This window comes from Nyctereutes procyonoides, unplaced genomic scaffold (genome assembly GCF_905146905.1).
Source record: "Nyctereutes procyonoides isolate TBG_1078 unplaced genomic scaffold, NYPRO_anot_genome, whole genome shotgun sequence".
NCBI lineage: Eukaryota > Metazoa > Chordata > Mammalia > Carnivora > Canidae > Nyctereutes > Nyctereutes procyonoides.
Genome location: NW_026575125.1, coordinates 50,467,248 through 50,494,567, shown reverse-complemented (window position 1 = coordinate 50,494,567; position 27,320 = coordinate 50,467,248). Strand labels below are relative to the sequence as shown.

At 38.4% G+C, this 27,320-nt stretch overlaps 1 protein-coding gene across 7 annotated transcripts in view; it reads left to right on the top strand.

Moving 5' to 3' along the window:
• The first annotated feature begins 627 nt into the window (after positions 1–627).
• Positions 628–27,320, top strand: part of EDA (ectodysplasin A) — a 445,917-nt gene continuing 419,224 nt past the window's right edge. For all 7 annotated transcript variants that reach the window (XM_055338213.1, XM_055338212.1, XM_055338211.1 and 4 more), the window contains exon 1: positions 628–1,226. In XM_055338213.1, the coding sequence (XP_055194188.1) occupies positions 843–1,226 (384 nt within the window). In that variant the 5' untranslated portion in view covers positions 628–842. The remainder of the gene's footprint in view (positions 1,227–27,320) is intronic.

Genomic DNA, 27,320 nt, shown 5'->3' with positions numbered 1-27,320 from the left:
CTCCCTCCAGGAGTGGGGCTGCCTCATTTCCACCCCAATCTCACTCCCTTTGGCTCCCAGGCTCCTGGGTTTCCTTTTTCTTTTGGCGCGCCACAGGATTGCAAACACTGCAGGCATGGTTTCTTTCCAAACCAAGAACTGTTTTAATTAGTTTAACGTCTGTTAAACGCTTTGAAGATTGAAAGCAACAGATAAGTACTGGATGATGTTATTAACAACTGCAGTTAATTGCAAACATTTCTATTAATTCTAGGTTCTGCCTCCTTTTCTTTGCTCCACTTTCTTTCCAAGGTTCCCAAATTATTCTCGGCCTCCCCCTTCTTCCCTTCTCCTGCCGGTTTGGACGGTAGGGGGTTAAATTGGGGCGGAGTCCAGGGATGAAAGACAGCGGCGGTCACCAACTGGAACAGGCGCAAGCGGGAAGAACTGGGTGGGGCAGTCAGGCAGAGGCGAACCCCCACGCCCCCAGGCCCCGCCCAGTGGCTGGAGGCCCAGGGTGGAATGGCAGGGGGCGGAGCGCCAAGGGCTGGCTGGCCGGTGGTTGGGCGTTCGAGCAGCCGCCCGGGGGGATGGGGCGGGGTCGGCTTGGGCCACCTCCTTCATTCTCCCCTCAGGCCGAGCCGCCCCTCTCCCCTGTCCCTCCTCCTCCCTTTCCCACCCCTCTGAGTGGAGCTGCACATGCGGCAGCTCCCTGCTCCGTTCCGCCCAGCCTCCGTTGCTTTGGAACGGGTGCCTGCAGCCCCTAACCGATGGCAGGGCAGTAGCTGCCTGTCAGGGGTCCTGAACGGCTGAGGCAGACGCGGAGGCTCCAGGGCCTCAGAGAGTGGGTGTCTCCGGAGGCCATGGGCTACCCAGAGGTAGAGCGCCGGGAACCTCTGCCCACAGCAGCGCCGCGGGAGCGGGGGAGCCAGGGCTGCGGCTGTCGCGGGGCCCCTGCCCAGGCGGGTGAAGGGAACAGCTGCCGTCTCTTCCTGGGTTTCTTTGGCCTCTCGCTGGCCCTCCACCTGCTGACGTTGTGCTGCTACCTAGAGTTGCGCTCCGAGTTGCGGCGGGAACGGGGAGCCGAGTCCCGCCTTGGCCCCGGCACCCCTGGCACCCTGAACAACCCCGGTGGCCTCGACCCTGACGGTCCCATCACTCGCGACTCCGGGCAGCCATCACCTCAGCAGCAGCCGCTGGAACCAGAAGAAACCACACTCCCCCCACACTCCCAGGACGGGCACCAGGTGAGTCACCTAGTAGGGGCGGCGGCGGCGGCGGAGGCCCCCTTCCCTTGTGGGCAGGGCGGGAGCCCTCCCCCACAGGGCCCTGGGGAGGACTCTGCCACCTCCAGCCAAGTTGCAGGGCCGGACCGGGGAGGAGGCAGGCGAGCCGGGGAGAGGTTGCCCCGGGGCAGGTTGCCCTCGGTCCTGGTCTAGTTCCCCCAGACTCTCTCAGGACCCCTGGACTTGGGAACCCTGGCAGGCGCCCGCCGCCCCCAGCTACCAGCTGCCTTGGGGAAAGTTGGCGGCTCTCCCGGCCGCGGAGGTGCGGACGCTGCCCCTCTGGAGGACTAACGGCAGCAGCTTAGCCCTTCTACTCCTGGTGAGATTCTCTGCCCGCGGTGCTTGTTTTTTCGTGTCCAGAGCTGATGCCAGCACGAGCAGGCTCTCCTTTGGAGTTGGAGCGGTAAACGGCTGTAATAACTGCTCCACAGTTGAAACGACTTTTAATCGTATATTTAGCGCGGGTCTTTGTACGCTGACCACAACGTGGGCTTGGTCACACTTACCTGCAATTTGAGACTGATTGTCCTCAGTGTTCTAGTGAGGATCAGCGCCCCGGTGGAATTCTGGTAGAAGTATGCCGTCTTGCTAGACAACTTTTGAACAGCAATTTAAAAAATCTATGAAAATAAAACTCACCCTTTGCATGCCGGTTCTGACTCTTGGGGGTGGGGGTGTGGATAGGGTAAGTGTGAAGTCTCTTCACTACTGCTAGTTCCAGAACAGGAATCCACTGATGGTATAATGAATTACTCAAGAGTAATCTTTCAAGAGCAGTTTTCGTTTTGTTTTGCAGTCTTTATGGTTGGCAAACTATTAGCTTTGGTGATTGTCTTCCACTTTTTCAGCTCTTTATTCAACTAACTTTAGTGCACTTAAAATAAGTATTCTCTTAACTGCCCTATTTTGTCATGTGAAATTTAAAAGAGGCAAGTGTAAGAGAATCTTTTTGAGGTGGTTAGAGAATAATAGTGAATTTGTTACTTTTGGGGAGGAGGACAAGTTGTGCCAATAAGTTTCTTGAAATGAGGGACCCCGGATTTCTATATTTACTACCACATTCAGAGTCATTGTCATACTCTGTAAACATCATTTGTGCTCTTTGACTACCCATCCAAAGCTGGCATCACATTCATGACGAAACTGTAATGTTGGGACTGGCATATATTCTACATTGTGCATTGTAAAATTACCCTGAGCCTAAAAATGTCTTGCTAGCACACTCCAACATACTTATATAACAGCTTATCAAAGAAGAGAATCAGTAGACATGCTTCTCATACTTGAAACTTTAAACACTGTAGCTAAATGATAATTAACTAGGATTCTGGCTCCCTTTATCTATCCACCCCCACCCCCACAATGCCCAGCAGAAATACTTAACAGCTGAACATTGATATTCTGTGAAAAGATGAAGTAATTGAACTTCCTTAGTCAAATGGTAGCCAACCCTTTTCAGTATTTAGGATGGACAGACCTATGTTTATAGACTGAGGATTATAGCAGGACAGCTGCACTCTTCTGTGGTGGTATGGGGCTCTCACTGGTCTACAATGGCATTTAGTTGCCTATTGTTTGCATGGCACTTCAAATAGTTCTGTCTAGATTTACATACAGCTCCCCATTTTCTGTCCTTTACTTCTGTTTTAATCTTTTTTGAGCAATCACGACAAGCAAACTGGCTCTTTAGATTTGCTGGCATCAATTGGAGTCAGACACTTTTACAATTGTAAGGGGCCATATGAGTCCATTTTGTTTGATCTCCTTGGATAGCACATAGGTCCTGAGGGAGGGGAATGATTTATCCAAGGTCATCTACAACTATGGTCAAGGGTAGATGGGAAGTTGGCCTCTTGACTCCCAGTTCAAGAAAGTTCATTTGTTCCCCTATAGCAGGCAACTCCTGGAACTTTTGGGAGAAAGTGGGATGGAGCTCCGTAGTACAATTCTTGCAATGTACAGGGCTCAGGTTTGCATCAATTTCTTTTAATCTACCTGTATTTTGGCCAGACTAAGTTTAACATGTATCTTTACTCTTCCTCACTGTTACTTTCAGGAGAATTGAAGTACACTTTCAAGGAATTTTAGCCCAGATTCAAATTATGTTTCTCTTGAGAATATTAGTTTTACTATACCCACTCTCTCCACCCCCAAAAGTTTGGCTATTAGACTTAAATTGATATGGCTAGATCTTGGGTAAAATTTCTAGTGCCCTGGTGCACCCTCTGCTGGCTTTGCAGGGACATTTAATTGCAGTATCTGCTGACAGTCAAGATTCGAAGTTGTGCTGACAGATTCTGATTCATAAACAAGGAAGTAAACAGCCTTGTGGGATTTGGCCACGTAGGTCATATTTTTATATTTTAGTTTTTCAACACAAACAGCTGCTGTTACAGCAACTCTTAGATGGAGAGGAAGAAAGATAAAAATATACACCCTTCAGTGGGCAGAATATTCAGGTTTCTCACCAGTTTGTTTGCAAGGAATAAAGACAAACTGATGAGAATAAATTGCAGAAAGATCTCATGAGACCAAGTGGGCAAAGCAGAGTCAGTTCATTATATAAGGCTATACAAACCTATCCGTGTTTATGAGATGATGAGCTCAGTTGGAACTCTAGAAAGGGATCTAGAGATCACTGAAGAGTTTCACTTGTATCCCTCAATTTAAAAACATTTAAAACAAGATAGAGAAAGAAATTAGGGCAGTCAGGATATAGCAGAAAGATCAGCAAAGTTCTCCAGGGGAATTGTTAGAAAAGCCTCCCCAGTAGGGACATTGTTAATGATAAAAAGTGAGAGGGTCACCTCAGATCTTTTGGAATCATAACTGTCTCCTTCAGCTGGAGTAGCCGAGGAGTACCTGTAGATTAATCTGGCAACTCGTTAGAGATGATATGAAGATCATCAACTTCTGATTTGGACAGTACACAATTTGATTGTTAAAGTAAAAAATGAAAGTCACTCTTGATCATTCTATAAAGAAATTAGCCCAGTTGTGTTTATGGTCCTCAAAGCCAATAATATGGTAGACATCAGCAGGATGGATGTTGAAAATAATGACAAAACAAAACCCTTATCTTTTCCACGTAAAAGACCAAGAGTAGATTTGCATCCATAATCATATAGAAAATTCTGGTCGCTGCTCCTCAAGAAAAACCTAACAGCTGATAAAAGCCCTTAGAAACCCAATTAAATTGATCAAAAGTATAGAGAGATTTTCTAGTTTTTTTTCCCAGTCTGGAGAGAGAGAGGGGTTAAAGGAGGGATATGATCAAAGTCTACAAAACCATGAGAGAGATGAATAAGGTTAATATATTAATATAATGTAACAATTTAGCTCAATAAATAGCCTGACTCAGCCCGACACTATGTTAGGTATTAGATATCTTTTAATAGTTAAAAGATTCTTTTGGAAGAGAGGCAAGTAAAGGTAGTAGTATCTCATTCAAATGATTGCCTAAGAGATAATCTAAATTGGAACTCTAAGATTTAGGAAGAGTTTAGGAAAATAGAACTGGGTAGATTAATGAGAATTTATTTGAGACTATTGGGGATATTTGGAAAATGTTCCTAATTATTTGAGGTGATGACCTAGAAATCAACTTTTTTTTTCACAAAACATCTCTTGGTTTAAACTATAGATAGGACATTAGTATATACTGATTTTACATTGCTTGTTAAGGCTGGTTGATCAAGAAAATGACTAGGAGTCATTAAATCCAATAATTTTTTTTAGAGGAATGGGATCCAGATGAAACAGCCTTCTATAGGGTTTAAATCTAGTGTTTTCAGTGTGACATTGAAGGCTTTTGATCGACTGGCTCCATTATACCTATCGCATTTTCTCTCTCACTAATTCTACTCCTGCAACGCACCCACCATACCCTGTCTTGGGATCATTCTATAGTTATTGTTGCTGTTTTTCGTTTAATAACTCTTGTGTCTTTATATAGAACTCCTCAGAAATCTGCCTTCTTTTTCTTTGTCTTGTTCCACAGTACTAATTCAATGCTAGTTATAGTTAAGGGACTTAAATACTTGCTGAATTAAATATCATTTTGGGCCTTTGGAGATATTCCTGTGAAACAAAGACATTTTCTCTGTATGTAACAAGCCTGCTTTCCTTAAATCTTGCTAAGCCTGTGTCAGCTATGCTTAGGTGAGTAAATTGTTCCACTGGCAACGTTTCACTGGTTTCTAGAGTTATTAAAAAGTGAAATAGAGAGGAGCCCTAACCACATTACCTTTAAAATGATGTAAAAAAGCTTTCTGTAATACATCATTTGATGTTTTGTTTTATTTTGTATCTAAGTCTCATCTCGTTCTCAGATTTTGTGAAAAAATAATCTATAATTTATCTGTAAATACCTTACAGGGAAGATCTCTTTATAATAGAGAAGCCATTAAATACCCAAGAACATTACCAAGAAAACTGTTTGCCTTGCTTGTTAGGGTGGCCCTCATAGAGGACCGACTTTATATCTGTTGTACTTAGTTGTTCATCTTCCCCCCTCACTTTTCTATTGAAGTATTGCATACATACAGAAGAGGTGACAAATCTTAATTGTGCAATTTGATGAATTATTACACAGTGAACACACTAATGTTACCAGAACCTAGGTCAAGAAGTAGAACTAGCCAGGTGCCTGGGTGGCTCAGGTCATGATCTCCAAGTCCTGGGATGGAGTCCCACATCAGGCTCCAGGCTCAGTGGGGAGTCTGCTTCTCCTTCTCCCTCTGCCTCTCCCCCTGCTCATGCGCACTCTTTCTCTGTATCTCTCTGTCTCAAATGAATAAATACAATATTTTTTAAAATTTAAAAAAGGAAATAGAACTAGCATCTCCTAATCCCCGCATTATGCTCCATTCTTATCACTGTACCTTCTCCCTCCAAAGTTAATGATTATCTTGACTTTTAACATCATAGGTTAGTTCTACCTATTTTGAAACTGATATAAATTAGTGTATATTTTGCAGGGGGTCTGGTTGTTTTTCTCAACACTGTGTTTGTGATATCCATCATGTTGCATGAAGCTATAGTGTTTTATTTTTATTTTTGTATATTATTCCCTTGTTTGAATATACTACAGTTTATTCATTTTATTGGTAATGACTATTTGGATTGTTTCTTGTTTGGGTTATAAATAATAATGCTATGAATATTATGCATATCTTTTGCTTGTATGTATTTGAATTTTTTTAAAGATTTTATTTATTCATGAGAGACAGAGAGAGAGAGAGAGAGAGAGAGAGAGGCAGAGACATAGGCAGAGGGAGAAGTAGGCTCCATGCAGAGAGCCTGATGTGAGACTCTATCCTGGAACTCTGGGATCACACCCTGAGTCGAAGGCAGACATTCAGCCGCAGAGCCACCCAGGTGTCCCTGTATTTGAATTTCTGTTGGGTATATACCTAGGATTAGAATTTTTGGGTTGTAGGGAATGCATAGTTTCAAATTTATTGATAATGATAGTTTTTCTAAGTGATTATACCAATTTACATTCTACCAGCAGTATATGAGAATTCAAGTTGTTCCACATTCTTGTTAATACTTGTTATTATCATTCTTTTAAATTATAGCAAATCTAGTGGGTGGGCTTGTAATACTATCTCATTGTAATTTTAATTGACATTTCTCAGAAGACTAATGAAGTTGTACTTTTACACATGTTTATTTATTTGGATAGCTTCTTCTATGAAGTACCTATACAAGTATTTTGCTCATTTAAAAAAATTGAGTTATTGTCTTTCTCCTATAGGTTTGTAGGAATTCTTTATATACTCTGGCTATGAACCATTTTTTGTACTTTTTATGTTGTAAACCCTTCCCAAATCTCTTTATAGTATTCTTTGAGGAACAGACCTTTTAAATTTTAATGTATCCAGTTTTTCAGTATTTTCCTTTATGACTAGTGTTTTTTTATGTTTCATTAAAGAAGTATTTTCCTACCTTGAGATCATGTAGATATTCTTCCATGCTGTCTTCTAGAAGCTTTATGTTTTTGGCATTCACATTTAGATCTACAGTCCATCTAGAATTGATTTATGTGTATGGTGAGATATTAGGGGCCAAGGTTTATCTTTTATGCATAGACACTCAACTGATCCAGGCCATTTATTATAAGGAATGTCTTTTTTCTTCACTTCTTTAGTGTCACCTTTGTCATAAATTGCATATGTGTGAGATTGTTTCTGAACTGTTTGTTCTGTTCTATTAGTCTATTTGTCATTGTAACAATACCATAGCCTTAATTACTGGACTTTTTAATAAGCTCTTGATATCTGGTAAAGCAAGTCCTTCCACCTTGTTTCTCTTCTTTAAAAGTATCTTGGATGTTCTTGGCCCTTGGCATTTCTCTATGTATTTTAGAACCAGCTTGTCATATTTCACAAAAAGAATAATTTTAAAGGGAGTGATGTCAGCAAGATAGATTAGGAAGTCTCCTCCTTTCCCCCCAACACACTCATTTAGCAATGATTCAAGAAAAAATTCCCTTTGTGAGAAATTAAGGGACTAATTCAAAGACTTCTATAACTGGGGTGAACATGAAACCAGACTCACTGATGCTAGCAGGGAGATTTGGGACACCCTATCACCGGCTCAGCACCATATGATAAGAGACCTTCTAGCATCCAGCTTCTTCCAGAGGGGGCAAGGGGTTGGTTCACATGTCTAGCACTCCCAAGTTTTCAGAGGACCTACTTCTGTCTCGCCAGTCTTGAAACTCTGAGAGGCCTGCCTAGGAGAAAACAGAAACAGTGTCTTGGGCTGGTAGATATCCTAGATCATCCCTCCTACTGAGCACAGAGCAAGAAGAACAAAAAAATCCCAGCTGTCATTATTTCCTTGGGGAAGAAACGTTTATCTGTGCATCTGGTGCTCCAGGGCTGCCCAAAGCACTGGCATCTGACTTGTCAGTCTAGAAGTGGATGGATTTGACACAGTTTAGTTTCAGGGGAGAACAGAAATGATGGCTAGGACTGATAGATGCCATAGATCCTCTCACCCTGCTCATCACAGAGTGGGTAGATGAAACATTTCAGCTTTGACCTTATTCCTGGAGATGGAAGAATTGATCTGTGGATTCACTGCCACAACTTCTCCAGGGCTGCCCAAAGAACTGGCATCTGTATTGCCAGTCTTGGATCTCTGATGGGTCTGGCATAGTCCATTCTCTCTGGAGGAGAATGGAGATGGCAGTTTGGATTGGCAAATGCATAGCCACTCCACTCTACACAGAGTACGTAGAAAAAAGCCACAGTCATTTGCTTATCTTTAGGGAGGGAGAGAATTGATAGAAGCCCCCAGAATTGCTGATTGGGCTGATTGGTGAAGGTCTATATACAAGACCAATCCATGGAGCTTGGAAGAGGTGCTTTTTTTGTGTGTAATGTATAGACACCAACACAGTCAAATGAAAATGAAAAATCAGCAAAGATGTTCCACACAAAGGAATACATTGTCCAGATACCCTAAAGAAACAGATCTGAGATTTGACAGAAAATTAAAAATGACTTATAAAGATGCTCACCAAGATCAAGAGAACAGTGCATAAATAGAGAATTCTAACAAAAGAGACTGAAAATAGAACCAAATAAAAATCATGGAGCTAAAGAATCCAGTAGTAAAACTGAAGAAATCATGAGCAGGATTCAGCAGCAGATTAGGTAGAGCAGAAGGATCAGTGAACTAAAATTGGTCTTTGGAAATAATTCAGTCAGTGGAAAAAGAAAAAGAAAAATAGTGAGAAAGCTTAAGGGACTTCTGGGATACCATCAAGCAGATCATTATAGATATTGGGGAGTCACAGAAGGAGAAGAGAGAGAGAAAAGACCAGAAAGTTTATTCAAAGACATAATGGCTGAAAACTTTCCAAATCTGGGGAAGGAAATGAACAACAAAATTCAAGAAGCCCAGAGATTACTAAATAAATAAACCCAGAGAAGCCCACACCAAGACACATTATACTCAAATTGTCAAAAATCAATAATATAATTTTGGAAGCATCATCAAAAGAAAACCTATTTATCATATACAAGGGAACTCCCCACTAAAACTGTCAGTAACATTTAAGCAGAAATCTTTCAGGCCAGAAGGAAGTGCGATAATATATTCAAAGTGCTGAAGGAAAAAAAAACCTGCCAACCAAGAAGACAATACCTGTCAAAACCATTCTTAAAAATAAGAAGAGATTCAGACATTCATAGAAAGATTAAAAGCTGAGGAAAGTCATCATCACTAGACCTGACTTAAATGCTTCAGGAAATGTATTACTTTGAAATGAAAGGATACTAAAGAGCTATGTGATAGCATAAGAAAGTATGAAACTTATTGGTAAAACTGAATATATAGACACATATAGAATACTGTATTATGGTAATGGTAGAAGATAAGTCAGTTTTATTTCTAGTGTAAAAGTTAAATGGCAAAAATATTAAAAATAACTTAAAATATACACTATGAAAAAACTATGGATGTAAAATGTGACAAAAATAATTGTGTATGGAAAATAAGAGGTTTTTTTTAAGATTTTTAAATTATTCATGAGAGACACACACAGAGAGAGAGAGAGAGAGAGAGAGAGAGAGAGGCAGAGACACAGGCAGAGGGAGAAGGAGGCCCCATGCAGGGAGCCTGATGTGGGACTTGATCCCGGGATTCCAGGATCACACCCTGGGCCAAAGACAGGTGCTAAACCACTGAGCCACCCAGGGATCCCCGAAAATAAAAGTTTTTATATGCAATTGAACTTAAGTTATCAGCTTAAAATAGACTTAGAAATTAAAAGATATCAACACAAAAACAAAATACAAAGGAAGACAGCAAGAGAGGAAATAAAGACAAAAGACTCTCAAGACTAACAGAAAACTGACAAAGTGGCAATGGTAAACTCTTCCCTATCAATAATTATTTCAAACGTAAATATACAAAACTCCTCCAATCAAAGTTATATAGTGGCCAAATGGATAAAACCAAGACCCAGTCATGTTTTCTACAAAAACTCGCTTTAGATTCAAAGACACAGATAGACTCAATAAAATATAAAAATCATATGGTATTTGTCTTTTTCTGACTTTCTTCACTTAGTGTAATACTTTTTACCTCCATCCTTGTCATTGCAAATGATTTCACTCATATGTGGAATTTAAGAAATGAAACAAAGGAAAAAAAAAGTAAACCAAGAAAGAAACTCTTAATTATAGATAACAAACTGATGGTTACCAGAAGGGAGGTGGGTGTGGGTGGGTTAAATAGGTGATGAGGATTAAGGAATGCACTTGTGATGAGCGCTGGGTGATGTATGAAATTGTTGAATCACTATATTGTATACCTTAAAGTAGTATTGCACTGTATATTAACTACCGGGAATTTAAATAAAAACTTAAAGAATAGAAAAAGTTCATGCAAATGATAAACAGAAGAGAGCAGAATTGGCTATAATTACATAAAAAAACAAACTTTAAAAAACTATCCGAAGAGACAAGGAAGGACATATATTTATATATTGATATTTATATAATGATAAAATAGTCCATTCAGTAGGATGATGTAACAGTTATATATGCACCAACATCAGAAAACCTAAATATATAACATGAACATTGACAGAACCAAAGGGTGGAATAGACAGCAATACAAAAATAGGAAACATCAATGCTTCAGTTTCAATAATGGGTAGAACATCTAGACAGAAGAACAATAAGGAAACAGAGGACTTCAACAATAGTATAGATCAATTGGACCTAACAAACATGCAGAACATTCTACCCAATAGCAGTATAATATACATTCTTCAAAGGCACACATATCTTTCTCCAGAAAAGATAACCCGTTAGGTCGCAAAACAAGCCTTAACAAATTTAAGAAGATTGAAATCATGCCATGTATCTTTTATGAACAGATTAGAATGAAACTAGAAATCAGTAGCAGAAAAAAAACTGGAATATTGACAAATACGTGGAAATTAACACATAAACAACCATTGGGTCTAAGAAGAAATAAGAAATTCGAAAATACCTCATGAAAAACAAAAACAAAAACACAACCTACCTAAACCTATAGGATGCAGCAAAAGTAGTACTAAGGGAAGTTAATAGCAATACATGCCTACACTGAAAAAGAAATCTCAAAAAGATGACCATACCTTTAAGGAGTTAGAAAAAGAACAAAATCCAAAATTAAAAGAAAGAAGGAAATAAAGATTAGAGCAGAAATAAAATAGAAGATAGAAAAAAGTTTTTTCATTTTTTTTAAAGAGTTTTTTCAAAAAGATAAAAGTGACAACCCCTAGCTGGACTAAATGCAAGAAAAAAGATGACTCAAAATCAGAAATGAAAGAAGAGACATTACAACTGATGGCACAGAAATAAAAAAGGATCATAAGAGACTACTATGAACAATTATGTGTCAACAAACTGGTAATCTGGAAGAAATGATAAATTTCTAGAATAGAACCTACCAAGACTAAATCATGAATTAGAAAGTTTGAACATAACCTGTAACTAGTATGGAGATTGAATCAGTAATCAAAAAGGTCATAACAAAGAAAAGACCAGGACCAGATGGCTCCACTAGTGAATTCTACCAAATATTTAAAGAATACATAATACCAGATTTTCTCAAACTCCTCCAAAAAATCGAAGAGGAGGATACTTCCGAAATTATTTTATGAGATTAGCATTACCCTGATACTGAAGCAAGGCAAAGACAACAAAAGGAAAGAAAACTACAGGCCAATATCCCTGATGAATATGAGATGCAAAAATCTTCAGCAAAATACTAGCAAACTGAATCCAACAGCATATTAAAAGGATCATACACCATGGCCAAATGGGATTTATTCCTGGGATGTGGGGATGATTCAACATATAAAAATCAATTAATGTGATACATTAATAGAATAAAAGATGCAAATTACATCATCTCAATAGATGCATAAAATCATTTGACAAAATTCAACACAATTTTATTGTAAAAACTCAACAAAATAGAAATAGAAGTAAAATACCTCAGCATAATTAATATATGAAAAGCCCACACTTTAACATCATACTCAATGGTGAAAAACTAAAACCTTTTCCTCTTAGATCTGGAACGAGGCAAGGATGTTCACTCTCACCATTTCTGTTCAACATAGTACTAGGAATCCTAGCTAGAGCAATTAGGCCAGAAAAAAGCCATTCAATTAGGAAGAAGTAATATTATCCTTGTTTGCAGATGTCATGAATAAACAAATTCAGTAAAGTTGCAGGTTACCAAATCAACATACAAAAATCAGTTGCATTTCTATAACTAAAAATGAACTATCTGAAAAGGAATTAAGAAAATAACCACAGTTACAATAGCACTCTGGAAAACAGTATGGAGGTTCCTCACAAAGTTAAAAATAGAGCTACTCTACAACCTAGCAATAGCACTACTGGGTATTTACCCCAAAGATACAAATGTAGTGATCTGAAGGAGCACCTGCAGCCCAATGTTTATAGTGACAGTGTCTACAATAGCCAAACTATGGAAAGGGGCCAGATGTCCATTAACAGATGAATGGATAAAGAAGGTGTGGTACACAACACACACAGTGGAATACTACACAACCATCAAAAATGAAATCTTGCATTTCCAATGATGTGGTTGGAACTAGAGGATATTATGCTAAGTGAAATAAGTCAGAGAAAGATAATTATATGATTTTACTCATATGTGCAATTTAAGAAACAAAACAGAAGATCATAGGGGTAGAGAGGAAAAAATAAGAGATCAGAAGGGAGATGAACCATAAGAGACTTAATCATAGGAAACTAAGCGTCCCTGGAGGGGAGAGGGTGAGGAATTAAGGAGGGCATGTGATGTAATGAGCATTGGGTGGTATTATATAAGATTGATGAAGCACTGACCTCTACCTCTGAAACCAATAATACATTAGGTTAATTAATTGAATTTAAATAAAAATTTTAAAAATTACATAACTGAAGTAATAAATGGAAAAATTCAGAAAAAGGGCTAAGGACTTGAATAGACATTTCTCCAATACATACATGAAAAATGTTCAATATCAATAATTATCTGGGAAATGCAAATCAAAACCACAATGAGGTACTACCTCACACCACCAGATAATAACCATTATTATCAAAAAGAATATAGGGAAAAATCAGAACCTTTGTATGATGTTGGGAGCATGTAAAGTGGAGCGGCCACTATAGAAAACAGAATGGAAGTTTCTTAAAAATAGAACTACTACATGATCCAAATTCTGGGTTTTTATCTGAAAGAATTGAAATCAGGATCTTGAAGAGATGTTTGTACTACCATGTTCATTGCAGCATTATTTACAATAGCCAAGATATGGGAACAATCTATCCATCAATACATAAGTAGAGAAAGAAAATGTGTGTGTGTATGTATATATGTACATATGTATATGATAGAATACAATTCAGCCTTTACAAAGAGGGAAAATCTGCAATATGTGACAACATGGATGAACCTTGAGTGAAATAAGCCAGTCACATAAAGACAAATACTGCATGATTCCACTTATATGAGGCTTAAGAAAATAGAATCATAGAATCAAGGAGTAGAATGATGCCTGTCTAGGGCTGGGGCGTGGTAGTGGTGGTAAATGTGGAGTTACTAATCAATGGGCATTAAGTTTCATTTAAGCAAAAGATGTTCTAGAGATCATCTGTACAACACTGTACGTATAATCAACAATGTTTGGTATGCTTAAAATTTCATTAAGAGGGTAGATCTGGGAGGGATCCCTGGGTGGCGCAGCGGTTTGGCGCCTGCCTTTGGCCCAGGGCGCGATCCTGGAGACCCGGGATCGAATCCCACATTGGACTCCCGGTGCATGGAGCCTGCTTCTCCCTCTGCCTATGTCTCTGCCTGCCTCCCCCCTCTGTGTGTGTGTGTGTGTGTGTGTGTGTGACTATCATAAAAAAAAAACAAGAGGGTAGATCTCATTATTTTTACTACAATAAAATAAAATTAAGGGAAAAAACCCTCCTGACATTTTAATTTTGATTGCATTAATCTAAAAATCGGTTTAGGGGGAACATATTTTTATAATATTGAGTCTTCAAATCCATAGAGATGCCACCTTTCAGGGCATCCCACATCCAGCGACTGACAATTAGGAAGTATAAAGGCTTGCCCCTCCCAGTTAAATCCAGAAAACTTTGAAGGACCATACTAGCTCCAGAGCTCCCTATAAGTTTGCCTAGGGCCTTTGGGGATTGCTTTTTTCTGTTCTCTTGCACATATGTTGAACCTCCCCAAAATTAGGAAATAAAAGTCCTGCATAGGGCAGCCCGGGTGGCTCAGCGGTTTAGCGCCGCCTTCAGCCCAGGGCCTGATCCCAGAGACCTGGGATCGAGTCCCACGTCGGGCTCCCTGCACAGAGCCTGCTTCTCCCTCTGCCTGTGTCTCTGCCTCTCTCTGTGTCTCTATGAATGAATGAATAAATAAATAAAAATCTTTAAAAATTAAAAAAATAAAAGTCCTGCATAGTAATTTATGTCTTCCAGTCGTCTGCTTCACAGGAAAACCAACCTGGGACCATATTTATTTTATTTATTTATTCATGAGAGACAGAGAGAGAGAGAGGCAGAGGCACAGGCAGAGGGAGAAGCAAGCTCCATGCAAGGAACCCGATGTGAGACTCGATACCGGGTCTCCAGGATCAGGCCCTGGGCTGAGGGTGGCGCTAAACTCCTGAGCCACCAGGGCTGCCCCATTGAGGGTCTTTGTATCTATATACATGACTGAGATTAGCATGTAATTTTCCTTTCATACAAGGTTTGGATAAGGTTACAATGTTCTTATAAAATTACTGAAAGTGTTTTTTAAAAAAATTTTTGTCTATAAGAGTTTATATAATATTAGTAATATTTCTCCCTTCAGTGTTTGGTAGAATTGGTGAAACACCAGGGCCTGGAATTTTGGGGGGAAAGGAGAGATTTTAAACTCTAGATTTGATAATTTAATAGCTATAAGATTCTCAGATTTTGCTTTTACTTATGTCAGTTTAAATAAGTTTTATGTCCTAAGAATTTGTTTACTTCAGTAAAATTTTAAGTTTAGTCACATGAAGAGTTTCATGATATCCTATTTGTTTAATGGTGGTAAAATATATGTACAAAGTTTACCATTAAGCCATTTTTAAAAAAGATTTTATGTATTTATTCATGAGAGAGAGAGAGGCAGAGATACAGGCAGAGGGAGAAGCAGGCTCCCTGCAAGGCGCCCGATGTGAGACTCAAATCACGGATCCTGGGATCAGGCCCAGAGCTGAAAGCAGATGCTCAACTGCTGAGCCACCCAGGCATCCCCCATTATAGCCATTTTTAACTGTACATGTACATGAAGTACATTCACAACATTGTGTATCCGTCACCACAATTTTCAGAACTCTTTCATCCTTCCAAACAGAGACTCTGTACACATTAAACAATAACTCCCTATTCCCCTTCTCCCAGTCCCCGGGAACCTCTATTCTACTCCCCCCCCCTCTTCTAATTTGCATATTCTAGGTACCCCATATGAGTAAAATCATACAATATTTATTTTTTTGTTTTCAATAGTTATTTAATGTCTTATTTTACTTAGCATAAGGTTTTCAGGATTCATTGATGTCACGTTTATCAGAATTTTACTCTATGGCTGAATAATATTTCTGTGTGTATATATACCATATTTTGTTTATCAATTCATTTGTGATGGACACGTGGGTTGTTTGTACTTTTTGGCTAATATGCATAATGTTTTGCTTTGAATGCTTTGAATATTGGTCTACAAGTTTCTGTTGCAGTCTCTGCTTTTAATTCTTTTGTGTGGAATTGGCTGGATCTTATCATAATTGTTTTAAGAACTGCCAAACTGTTTTCCACAGTGACAGTACCATTTTACATTATTTTCAGCAATCCACAAGAGTTTAAATTTCTCTACATTCTCACCAACACTTGTTATTTTCTATTTTTTAAAAATAACTATCCTAAAAAAATAAAATAACTATCTTAATGTGTATGAGATATTTTCTCGTACGGTTATTACTGCATATTAGTTTCAGGTGTAGGATTTAGTGATTGGCCCCTTCATACGCCAGGTGCTCATCACAAGTGCATTCCTTAATCCACTCACCTATTTAACCCATCATTTCACCCATCTCCCTTCTAGTAACCATTATTCTCTATAGTTAACGGTCTGTTTCTTGGTTTTCCTTTTTCCACTCCCTATGTTCTTTTTTTTGTTTGTTTTGTTTTTTAATTCCACAGATGAGTGAGATCATATGATATTTGTCTTTCTCTGACTGACTTATTTCTCTTAGCATAATATTCTAGCTTTATAGACATCATTGTAAATGGCAAAATTTCATTCTTTTTAAATTTATGGCTAAGTAATATTGCATTGTATATTATGCTGTCTCTTATTTGTCCATTCATCAGTCAATGGACATCCAGACTCTTCCTTAATTTGGCTATTGTTGATAATGCTGTTATAAATGTTCCAGTGCATGTATCCCTTTGAATTAGTATTTTTTTATTCTTTGGGTAAACACCTAGTAATACAGTTGCTGGATCATAGGGTAGTTCTTTTTAAAAATATTTTATTTATTTATTCATGAGAGAGAGAGAGAGAGTCAGAGACACAGGCAGAGGGAGAAGCAGGCTACATGCAGGGAGCCTGAAGTGGGACTCGATCCCGGGACTCCAGGATCAGGCCCTGGGCCGAAGGCAGGCGCCAAACTGCTGGGCCACCCAGGGATCCCCTCATAGGGTGGTTCTAATTTAAACTTTTTGAGGAACCTCCATATCATTTTCCAAAGTGGCTGTACCAGTTTGTATTCACACCAACAATGTAAAAATGTTCCATTTTCTCCTCATCCTCAACAACACCTGTTTCCAGTGTTAATTTTAGCCATTCTGACAGGTGTGGTGGTTTTTCATTGTAGTTTTGATTTGTATTTCCTTGATGATTAGTAATATTGAGCATCTCTTTATGTGTTTGTTGGCCATCTCTCATCTGTATGTCTTCTTTAGAAATAAAAACTTTGTTTAAAAATAATCATAGATTTAGAGGATTTTATAGTGTTGGTACAAAGAGATCATGTAGACCCTTTAGCCAGTTTCCTCCATTGGTTACATCTTTTGTGACTATAGTACAATTTAAAACCCAGGTAATTTACATAGTTATAAAGTATGTGTATGCTTCTATCATTTTATGACATGAAAACTTTTGTAACCACCATTGCCATCAACATACAGAACTATTTTATCACCACAAAACTATCCCTTGTACTACCCCTTATATTCACCTATCTTCTCCCCATCGTTTTGAACCCCTAGCGATGAATCTTTTCTCCATATCTACAATTTTGTCATTTTGAAAATAGTACATAAATGAAATCGTATAGTATGTAATATTTTGAGATTGCACTTTTTTCTCAGTAGAATGCCCTTGAGATTCACCCTACTTGTTAGATTTGTTAACAGTTTATGTAGTATAGTGTGTTTAAATTATTGGCTTCTAATCTGTATGATCTGTAGTTTGGTCCCCTTTTCATTTCAATATTATTAGTGTGCACTCTTTTGGTTAGTCTTACCAGAGATCTATCAATTTTATTAGTTGATCTACACTATGGATTGTTTGTTTTCTATTTCATTAATTTCTGTTATCTTTTAAATTTTTTAATTTCTATTTTTTGGCTTTATTTTGCTTACTTAAAAAGATATATAGTTGAGAAATAAAATCTTTTAAAATTTTTTTAAATTAAAAAGAAAATAATGATTTCAGTATTTGAGTGAAAGAGCATACACAAGCAGAGGGGAAGGTCAGGGGGAGAAGAAGCAGAATCCCTGATGAGCAGTGATTTTTTTCCCCACCCCCCTCCCCCAATGTGAGGCTGGATTCAAGGATCCTGAGCTGAGATCATGACCTGAGCTGAAGGCACTTGCTTAATTGGCTGACCTACCCAGGTGCCCCAATCATTCTTTTTCTTCTTTATTTTTTAAGAGATTTTTATTTATTTGTCAGAGGGAGAGAGTGTACAAGCACAAGCAGGGGAATTGGCAGGCAGAGGGAGAAGCACACTCCCCACTGGACAAGGATCTCCATGTGGGACTCGATCCCAGAACCCTGGGATCATGATCTGAGCTGAATGCAGACATTTAACTGACTGAGCCACCCAGGAATCCCCATTCTTCTTTTTAAAATGTGCATTTTAAAAAATATTTTATTTATTCATGAGAAACACAGAGAGGATAGGGAGAGAGGCAGAGCCACAGGCAGAGGGAGAAGCAGGCTCCATGCAGGGAGCCCCATGCGGGGCTCAATCCCCGGTCTCCAGGATCATGCCGTGGGCTGAAGGCGGCGCTAAACTGCTGAGCCACCGGGGCTGCCCATAAAATGTGCATTTTAGTGTACAAATTTCCTTCTTGCAGGTCACATAAATTTTAATATGGTATGATTTTATTCAATACAAAGAATATTTTCTATTTTTCATCATGGTTTCTTCTTTAGTCATTTTAAGTGTATGCGTTAATTTTCAAACATAATTTTCTAGTTATCTTTATGTTATTTTTAGCTTAATTCCCTGTGGATATTGAACATCTCTGTATGATTTAAAGTATTTGTTATTAATGGTGACTTTATGGCCCAGCATGTAGTCAGTTTTTATAAATGCTCTGTGTACTTGAAAGAATATATATCCTATAGTGTAGTGCTATTTATTTACCAAACAGGTGAAATTGTATTCTTCAAATAATTTTTGCCCTCTCTGATTTTGTTTACTCTTCTATCAGTTGCTGAGATATTTGTGGGAAAAATCTCTCATGATAACCATGTACTTATCTCTCTCTTTTTTTAGTTCTGATAATTTTTGATTCACATATTTTGAGATTATGTTATTAGGTGAATAAAATTTAGAACTGTTATATCATCCCTTTGAATGCAACCATTTATTATGAAATAGCCCTCTTTATAGTAATGCTTTTTACCTTAATGTCTATATGGTTTGATATTAATATTGCTACTTTATTTGGACAACTTTTGAATGATATAATCTTCCATCTTTTAAAGTTTTAACCTTTCTATATGTTTTAAATATATCTCTCATACAAAGACATAGTTTTCTTTTTAAATTTAGTCTATGCAATTGGCACATTTAATCAATTTTAAATTAATTCTATATTTGGATCTAAATATGCCATCATATTATTTGTATTCTATTTTTACCCTTTATTCATCATTTCTTCCTTTCTTCCCAAGTTTCAGTTTGGGATAATTTCCTTCTACTCTAATAACACTCTTTAACATTCACTTTAGTGTATATCTGCTGCTGATAATTTTTTGCAGTTTTTGTTTGTCTGAAAATACGTTTTTTTTTGTATTTTCACTTTTTGTCATTTCACATTTAAAGTGAATGTGATTCACTTTAAGATTTATTTATTTTTAAAGTTTTATTTATTTTTAAAGATTTATTTATTTTTAGAGAGTGTACGTGAGTGGGGAGGGGGGTAGGGGGAGTGGGCAGAGGCAGAGGGGAGAGAGAGAGAAACGGACTCCACACTGAGAACAGAGCCTGACGTGGGACTTGATCTCATGATCCTGAGAACCGTAATCAAGAGTCAGACACTCAACTTAGTGAGCCACCCAAGCTCCCCTCACCTTTATTTTTGAAGTACATTTTTTACTGGATATAGAATTATAGCTTAGTTATTTTTCTTTCAAAATTTTGAAGATATATCAATGATGAAAGCTCTCCATTATTTCTGTTGGGAAATCAGCGGAAATTTTTATATTTGGTTTTTTGACTTACTGATTTTGAGGTTCTCTTTAATCTTTGGATTTTATTTGGTTTGGGTTTTTAAAATTTTTATTTTAATTCCAGTTAGGTAACATACAATGTTATATTAGTTTCCGGTGTACAATATAATGGTTTCACAAATTCATATAATACTCAGTGCTCATCACTATTATGCACTACAGTGTACTCCTTAATCCCCATCACCTATTTAACCCATTCCCCCCACCATCCCCTGGTAACTCTCAGTTTCTTCTTGTTTGTTTTGCTTCTTAAATTCCACATATGAGTGAAATCATAAGGTATTTGTCTTTCTTTGACTGACTTGTGTCATTGCGGATGGCAAGATTTCATTCTTCTTTGTGGCTGAATAAGGTTCCATTATATATGTACTATATACATACTTTATATATACATATATATACATATACAGTTATATACATATATTGCATTATAAACATATTTACAGAAACATATCACTTCTCCTTTATCCATTCATCAATCGGTGGACACTTGGGATGCTTTCATAATTTGCTATTGTAAATAATGGTGTGATAAATATAGCGATGCATGTATCCCTTTGAATTATTGGATTTTTATTCTTTGGTTAAATACCAAGTAGTGTGTTTGCTGGATTGTAGGGTAGTTCTACTTTTAAGTTATTTAGGAACCTCTATAATGTTTTCCAGAGTGGCTACACCAGTTTGCATTCCCACCAACAGTGCATTAGTGTTCCTATTTCTCCACATCCTCACTAACACCTCTTGTTTCTTGTGTTGTTGATTTTAGCCATTCTAATAGGTGTGAGGTGATACCTCAATGTAGTTTTTATATGCATTACCCTGATGGTAAGTAATGATGAACAGTTTTTCATTTCTCTATTGGCCATCTGTATGTCTTCATTGGAAAGATGTTTGTTCATGTCTTCTGCCCATTTTTTAATTGGATCATTGGGTTTTTGGGTGTTGAATTGTTTAAGTTCTTTGTATATTTTTGATACTATCTCTTCACCAGATATGTTATTTGCAGGTATCTTCTCCCATTCTTCAGGTTGCCTTTTAGTGTTGCTATTTGTTTTCTTCACTATGCAGGAGCTTTTTATTTTGATGTAGTCCCAATAGTTTATTTTTGCTTTTATTTCTCTTATCTCAGGAGACATATCTACAAAGGAGTTCCTTTTTTTTTTTAAACAATGTTTTTTTTAAAATTTTTATTTATTTATGATAGTCACAGAGAGAGAGAGGCAGAGACACAGGCAGAGGGAGAAGCAGGCTCCATGCACCGGAAGCCCGATGTGGGATTCGATCCCGGGTCTCCAGGATCGCGCCCTGGGCCAAAGGCAGGCGCCAAACCGCTGCGCCACCCAGGGATCCCTACAAAGGAGTTCCTATGGCCAACATCAAAGAAGTTACTATCTCTGTTTTCTTCTAGGATTTTCATGATTTCACTCCTCACGTTTAGGTCTTTAATCCATATTGATCCATCTATTTTTGTGTATGGTGTAAGAACGTGGTCCAGTTTCATTCTTTTGCATGTTGCTGTCCAGTTTTCCCAGCACTGTTTTTTTTTTTTTAAAGATTTTCTTTATTCTTGAGAGACCGAGAGATCCAGAGAGAGGCAGAGACACAGGCAGAGGGAGAAGCAGGCTCCATGAAGGGAGCCCGACCTGGGACTCGATTCCGGGTCTCCAGGATCACGCCCTGGGCTGAAGGTGGCGCCAAACTGCTGTGCCACCGGGGCTGCCCCTCAGCACTGTTTTTTGATGAGAATATTTTTTTCCCATTGGATATCATCTCCTACTTTGTCAAAGTTTAATGGACCATATAAATGTGAGTTTATTTCTGGGTTTTCTATTCTGTTCCATTGATTTATGTGTCTATTTTTGTGCCAGTACTATCCTATTTTGATTACTACTGCTTTGTGTTATAATTCAAAGTCTGGAATTGGATACCTCTACCTTTGCTTTGCTTTTTCAAAATTGCTTTGGCTATTCAGGGTCTTTTGTGGTTCCATAAAAAGTTTAGCATTGTTTGTTCTAGCTCTGTGAAAAATGCTGTTGGTATTTGATACAGATTACATTAAATGTGTAGATGGCTTTGGGTAGTATAGACATTTTAATATTTGTCATTCCAGTCCATGAACATGGAATGTCTTTCCACTTTGTGTCTTTTTCAATTTCTTTCATCAGTGTTTTATAGTTTTCAGAGTACAGGTCTTTTACCTCTTTCATTATATTTATTCCTAGGCATCTTACAGTTTATGGTGCAATTGTAGATGGGATTGATCTCTCAATATCTCTTTTTGTTTCCTCATTATTGGCATATAGAAATGTAACAGATTTCTGTACATTGATTTCATATCCTATGACTTTACTGAATTCATTTATGAGGTCTAGCAGGTTTTTTTTGGCGGAGTGTTTTAGGTTTTCTGTATATATTATGTCATCTGAAAATAGTGAAAGCTTTACTTCTTTCTTGCCAATTTGTCTTTTATTTTTGTTGTCTTACGGCTGTGGCTAAGACTTCCAGTACTATGTTATAGAAAAGTGGTGAGAGTGGACATTTTTCTTTTGTTTCTGACTTTAGAGGAAATGCTGTCAGCTTCCCTCTTAGAAGCACTTTCACTTCATCCCAAAGATTTTTGGATCCTTGCATTTTCACTTTCATTTGTTTTTATGTACCTTTTTTTTTTTTTTTTTTTTGAGAGAGAGAGAGCTCATGAGTTGGGCGGGGAGGGGCAGAGGGAGAGAGAAAGACAATCTTAAGCAGGCTCTATGCCCAACATGAACCCAACATGGGGCTTGATATCATGACCCTGAGATCATGACCTGAGCCAAAATCAAGAGTCCATCATTTAACCAGCTAAGCCACCCAGGCGCCTCTCTATATACTTTTTTTACTTCTTGTTTTATTTCCTGGTTAACCCATTCATTTTTAAAAAAATTTTTTTTATTTATTTATGATAGTCACAGAGAGAGAGAGAGAGAGAGAGAGAGAGAGAGAGAGAGAGAGAGAGGCAGAGACACAGGCAGAGGGAGAAGCAGGCTCCATGCACCGGGAGCCCGACATGGGATTCGATCCTGGGTCTCCAGGATCGCGCCCTGGGCCAAAGGCAGGCGCCAAACCACTGCGCCACCCAGGGATCCAACCCATTCATTTTTAAGTAGCATGTTATTTAACCTCCATTTATGTGTGGTCTTTTTCTTAATTTTTTAAATTTTTTATTTTTATTTATGATAGAGAGAGGCAAAGACACAGGCAGAGGGAGAAGCAGGCTCCATGCACCGGGAGCCCGATGTGGGACTCGATCCCGGGTCTCCAGGATCGCGCCCTGGGCCCAAGGCAGGCGCCAAACCTCTGCGCTACCCAAGGATCCCCTTATGTGTGGTCTTTTCAGAATTTTTCTTGTTTGGTTTCCAGTATCAACATTGTGGTCAGAAGATATACATCTTCAATTTGTTGAGGGTTGTTCTGTGACTTAATACGTGATTTATTCTGGAGACTGTTCCATGTGCACTTGAAAATAATGTGTATTCTTCTTTTTTAGGATGGAATGTCTGAATATATCTGTTAAATCCATCTGGTCCAGTGTATCATTCAAAACCATGTTTCCTTGTTAATTTTCTGTGTTGATGATCTGTTCATTGATGTCAGAGAGATGTTAAAGTCCCCTATTATTTTTTTTAATATTTTATTTCTTTATTCATGAGAGACAGAGAGGCAGAGGCAGAGGCAGAAGCAGGCTCCATGCAGGGAGCCTGATGTGGGACTCGATCCCGGGTCTCCAGGATCACACCCTGTGCTGAAGGTGATGCTAAACTGCTGAGCCACCCAGGCTGCTCAAGTCCCCTATTTTTATTATATTCTTATCATTTAGTTTCTTTATTTTTATCATCAACTGTTTTATGTATTTGAGTGTTCCTATGTTAGGTGCATAAATATCTACAATTGTCATATCTTCTTGTCTGGTTGTCTCCTTTATTATTATATAGTGCCCTTCTTTGATTCTTCTTTCAGTCTGTTTTAGAATCTACTGTCAGAAATAAATTTTGCGACCCTGGGTTTCTTTTGACATCCCTTTGTGTGCTAGATATTTCTTTGTCCCCATACTTTCAATCTGCAGGTATCTTTAGGTCTAAAATTAATCTCTTGTTGGCAACATATAGATGTGTCTTGTTTTTCATTAATTCAATCACCCTATATATTTTGATTGGAACATTTAGGTCATTTACATTTAAAGTAATTATTGACATGTATTTATTGGCATTTTTATTATTTATTTTGTTGTTTCTGAAGATTTTCTTTGGTCTTTTTCTCTTTCATGGTTTGCCCATATTCTTTAGTGATATTTATGCATTTCTTTCTTTGTATTCTTTGCATATTAGTGTTTTTGGTATACGATTATCATTAGGTTTGTATATAAACTTTTATGCATATAGCAAGCTATATTAAGTTGATGGTTGTTTGAGTTTGAACCTATTCTTTCCCCCACATTGAGGTGTATGTTGTCACACTTAAATCCTTTATTTTGTGAAATCCTTTTTTTTTTTTTTACAGAAATAATCCTTTTTACTGCTTTTATGTTTCCTATTTTCATACTGTCACTTTTGGTCTCTCCTTGACACTCAGAGTCCCCTTTAATATTTAGTTTTTAAAATTTGATATTTCTTGCAGGTCCAGTTTAGTGGTCATGAACTCCTTTCATTTTTGTTTGTCTGGGAAACTTTATCTCTCCTTGTATTCTGAATACTAGCCTTGCTGGATATTCTTCCCTGCAGATTTTTCCCATTCAGTACTTTTATTTTTTTAAGATTTTATTTATTTGAGAGAGAGTGAGCACATGAGCAGGGATAGGGAAGAGAAACAGACTCCCTGCTAAGCAAGGAGCTGATGCGGAACTCAATCCCAGGATCCAGGGATCATGACCTGAGCCAAAGACAGCTGCTTAATTGATTGAGCCACCCAGACTCCCCCTAATTGGATACTTTTAATATTTCATGCCGCTCTCTTCTGGCTTCTAAAGTTTCTGCTGAAAAATCCCCTGCTAACCTTATAGGGTTTCCTGGTATGTTACTGTCGTCTTTGGTCTTGCTGCTTTAAAATTTTTTGCCTTATTGCTATGTTTTGTCAATTTAATTATAGTATGTCTTGGCGTGGATCTACTTTTATTGATTTTGATGGGGATTCTCTGTGCCTCTTGGTTCTGGATATGAGTTTTCTTGCCCATATTAGGAATGTTTTCACCTATTATTTCGTGAAATAAATTTGTCTGCTTTTCTCTATCTTCTCTTGGGACTCCTATAATATGAATGCTATTGCATTTGATGGAGTCACTAAATTCTCTGTTTTTGTTTTAAAGAATTAGTTTTTTCTCTTTTGGTCAGCTTGAGTACTTTGCGTTACTTTGTCTTCTAGGTCATTAATTTGTTCCTCTGCTTCTTCTAGCCTACTTTTCATTCTGTCAAGCATGTTTTTAATTTTATTTATTGAGCTCTTGATCTCTCCTAAGTTAAGGATCTTATCTCTGTGTTAAGGGTCTCAGTCATGTGTTTCACTCTCAAGTGTAGTGGGTACCCTTATGATCATTACTTTAAGCTGTCAGGTATGTTACTTATATCTGTTTTCTTAGATCTCTTGCCATGGCCTTGTCCTTTCATTTGGGATAAATCACTCTGTCTTATTTTGTCTAATGAAGAATGGGTTCTGTCCTGCCATTTAGTGTCCTCTCTTCCACAGGGCCTGGTGCTTCCAGGAGTTTGTCCTGTGTGTACTGTGTGTGCTCTGCTCTTTTTTTCCTGGCTGCCTTATCCTTTAGGCCAGTTGTCTCAAGGCTCTCTTTCCTTGTTATGGGCAGTGTTTAGTACCTGGGCTGAATGTGGTACATTTTAAATAGGTGTGCTGTGGTCAGTTTTTGAAATGAGACCCATTGCTAGTGCCCCTGGAACCAAGGCTCTACAAAATTCCTGCATTAGGAGACTTGTTGTGGGAAGAGGTTTGTGCCAATATTCTGGGGGTGGGGGCCAGCCACACTGGGGCTGAGGCAAGTGTGACTGGAATGGGCGATTCCACTAGAGCATGAAGAGCAGGGACTTGATGTCTATAAGTTAAGTAACAAGTGTCAGCACTGCACTGGTTCTTGCAGGTGGCCCTGTGCTTATGCTGAGGGGTGGGGTAATGAAATGGCACCTGCCATTTCTCTCCATGAATGCTGGAACATACTGAGATGAGTAGATAACCTCCCTACTCTGTACCCCAGGCACTCTTCAGATCACCTTTTCCACCCTGTATGTCTGTGGGTCATTTGCCTGCTTTCTCTCCAAGAGTAGTATGATTGCCCTCCAGGCTCTATCCCAGCCAAGCCTCCTGACTTAAAACTCCAGGCTCTGAGCCCTGCTGGTTGCAAGAACTCACAAAATTCACCCCTCTTTCCCAGCCAATTGCTCTTGGGATTTATTTTCCCCATGTGCTAGTCTGTGTCCTAGTCTGTTTCTCCCTTTTTCATGATTACAGCTCCCTCCCCATCACAGTGGGCACTATCTGTTTGTCTGCTAAATGTAGAAATGTGTTTCCACACTTTTTACCTTTTTTTAAGATTTATTTATTTATTTATTTGTTCCTGATAGACACAGAGAGAAAGGCAGAGACACAGGCAGAGGGAGAAGCAGGCTCTATTCCAGGAGCCTGACACAGGACTTAATCCCAGGACTCCAGGATCACGCCCTGGGCCAAAGGCAGGTGCTAAACTGCTGAGCCACCCAGGGATCCCCTACTTTTTACCTTCTTCAGTGTGGCCTCTTCTCTACCTTTAGTTATGGAGTTTGTTCTGCCAGACTTCAGTTCAATTTCTGGGACATTAAGGTGATTTGATAGTTATCTACTGGTATTTATCAGACAAGGTGACCCTAGTGTCTTCTGACTCTGCTGTTAATCTTCCAAATGAAGATCACTTTATTTTTACATTTTAGTCATTTTTCTATGATATATTTAGGTGTGATTTTTATCTTCATTGGGGTTCATAGTACTTGAATCTGTGGCTTGATTCTTTTTGTCAGTTTTGAAATATTCACAGCTATTATCTCTCTAAATGTTGTTCCTGTTTTATTATCTCTCTAGGCTTCAGGTACAATTTTTTAATTTTTAATTTTTTTCAGGTACAATTTTTAATGCATTTTCTCTTTATCCTTTGTGTCTCTCATGCACTTTTTTCTGTATTTTGCCCGTTTTCTCTCTGTGTCACATCCTGGTTATTTT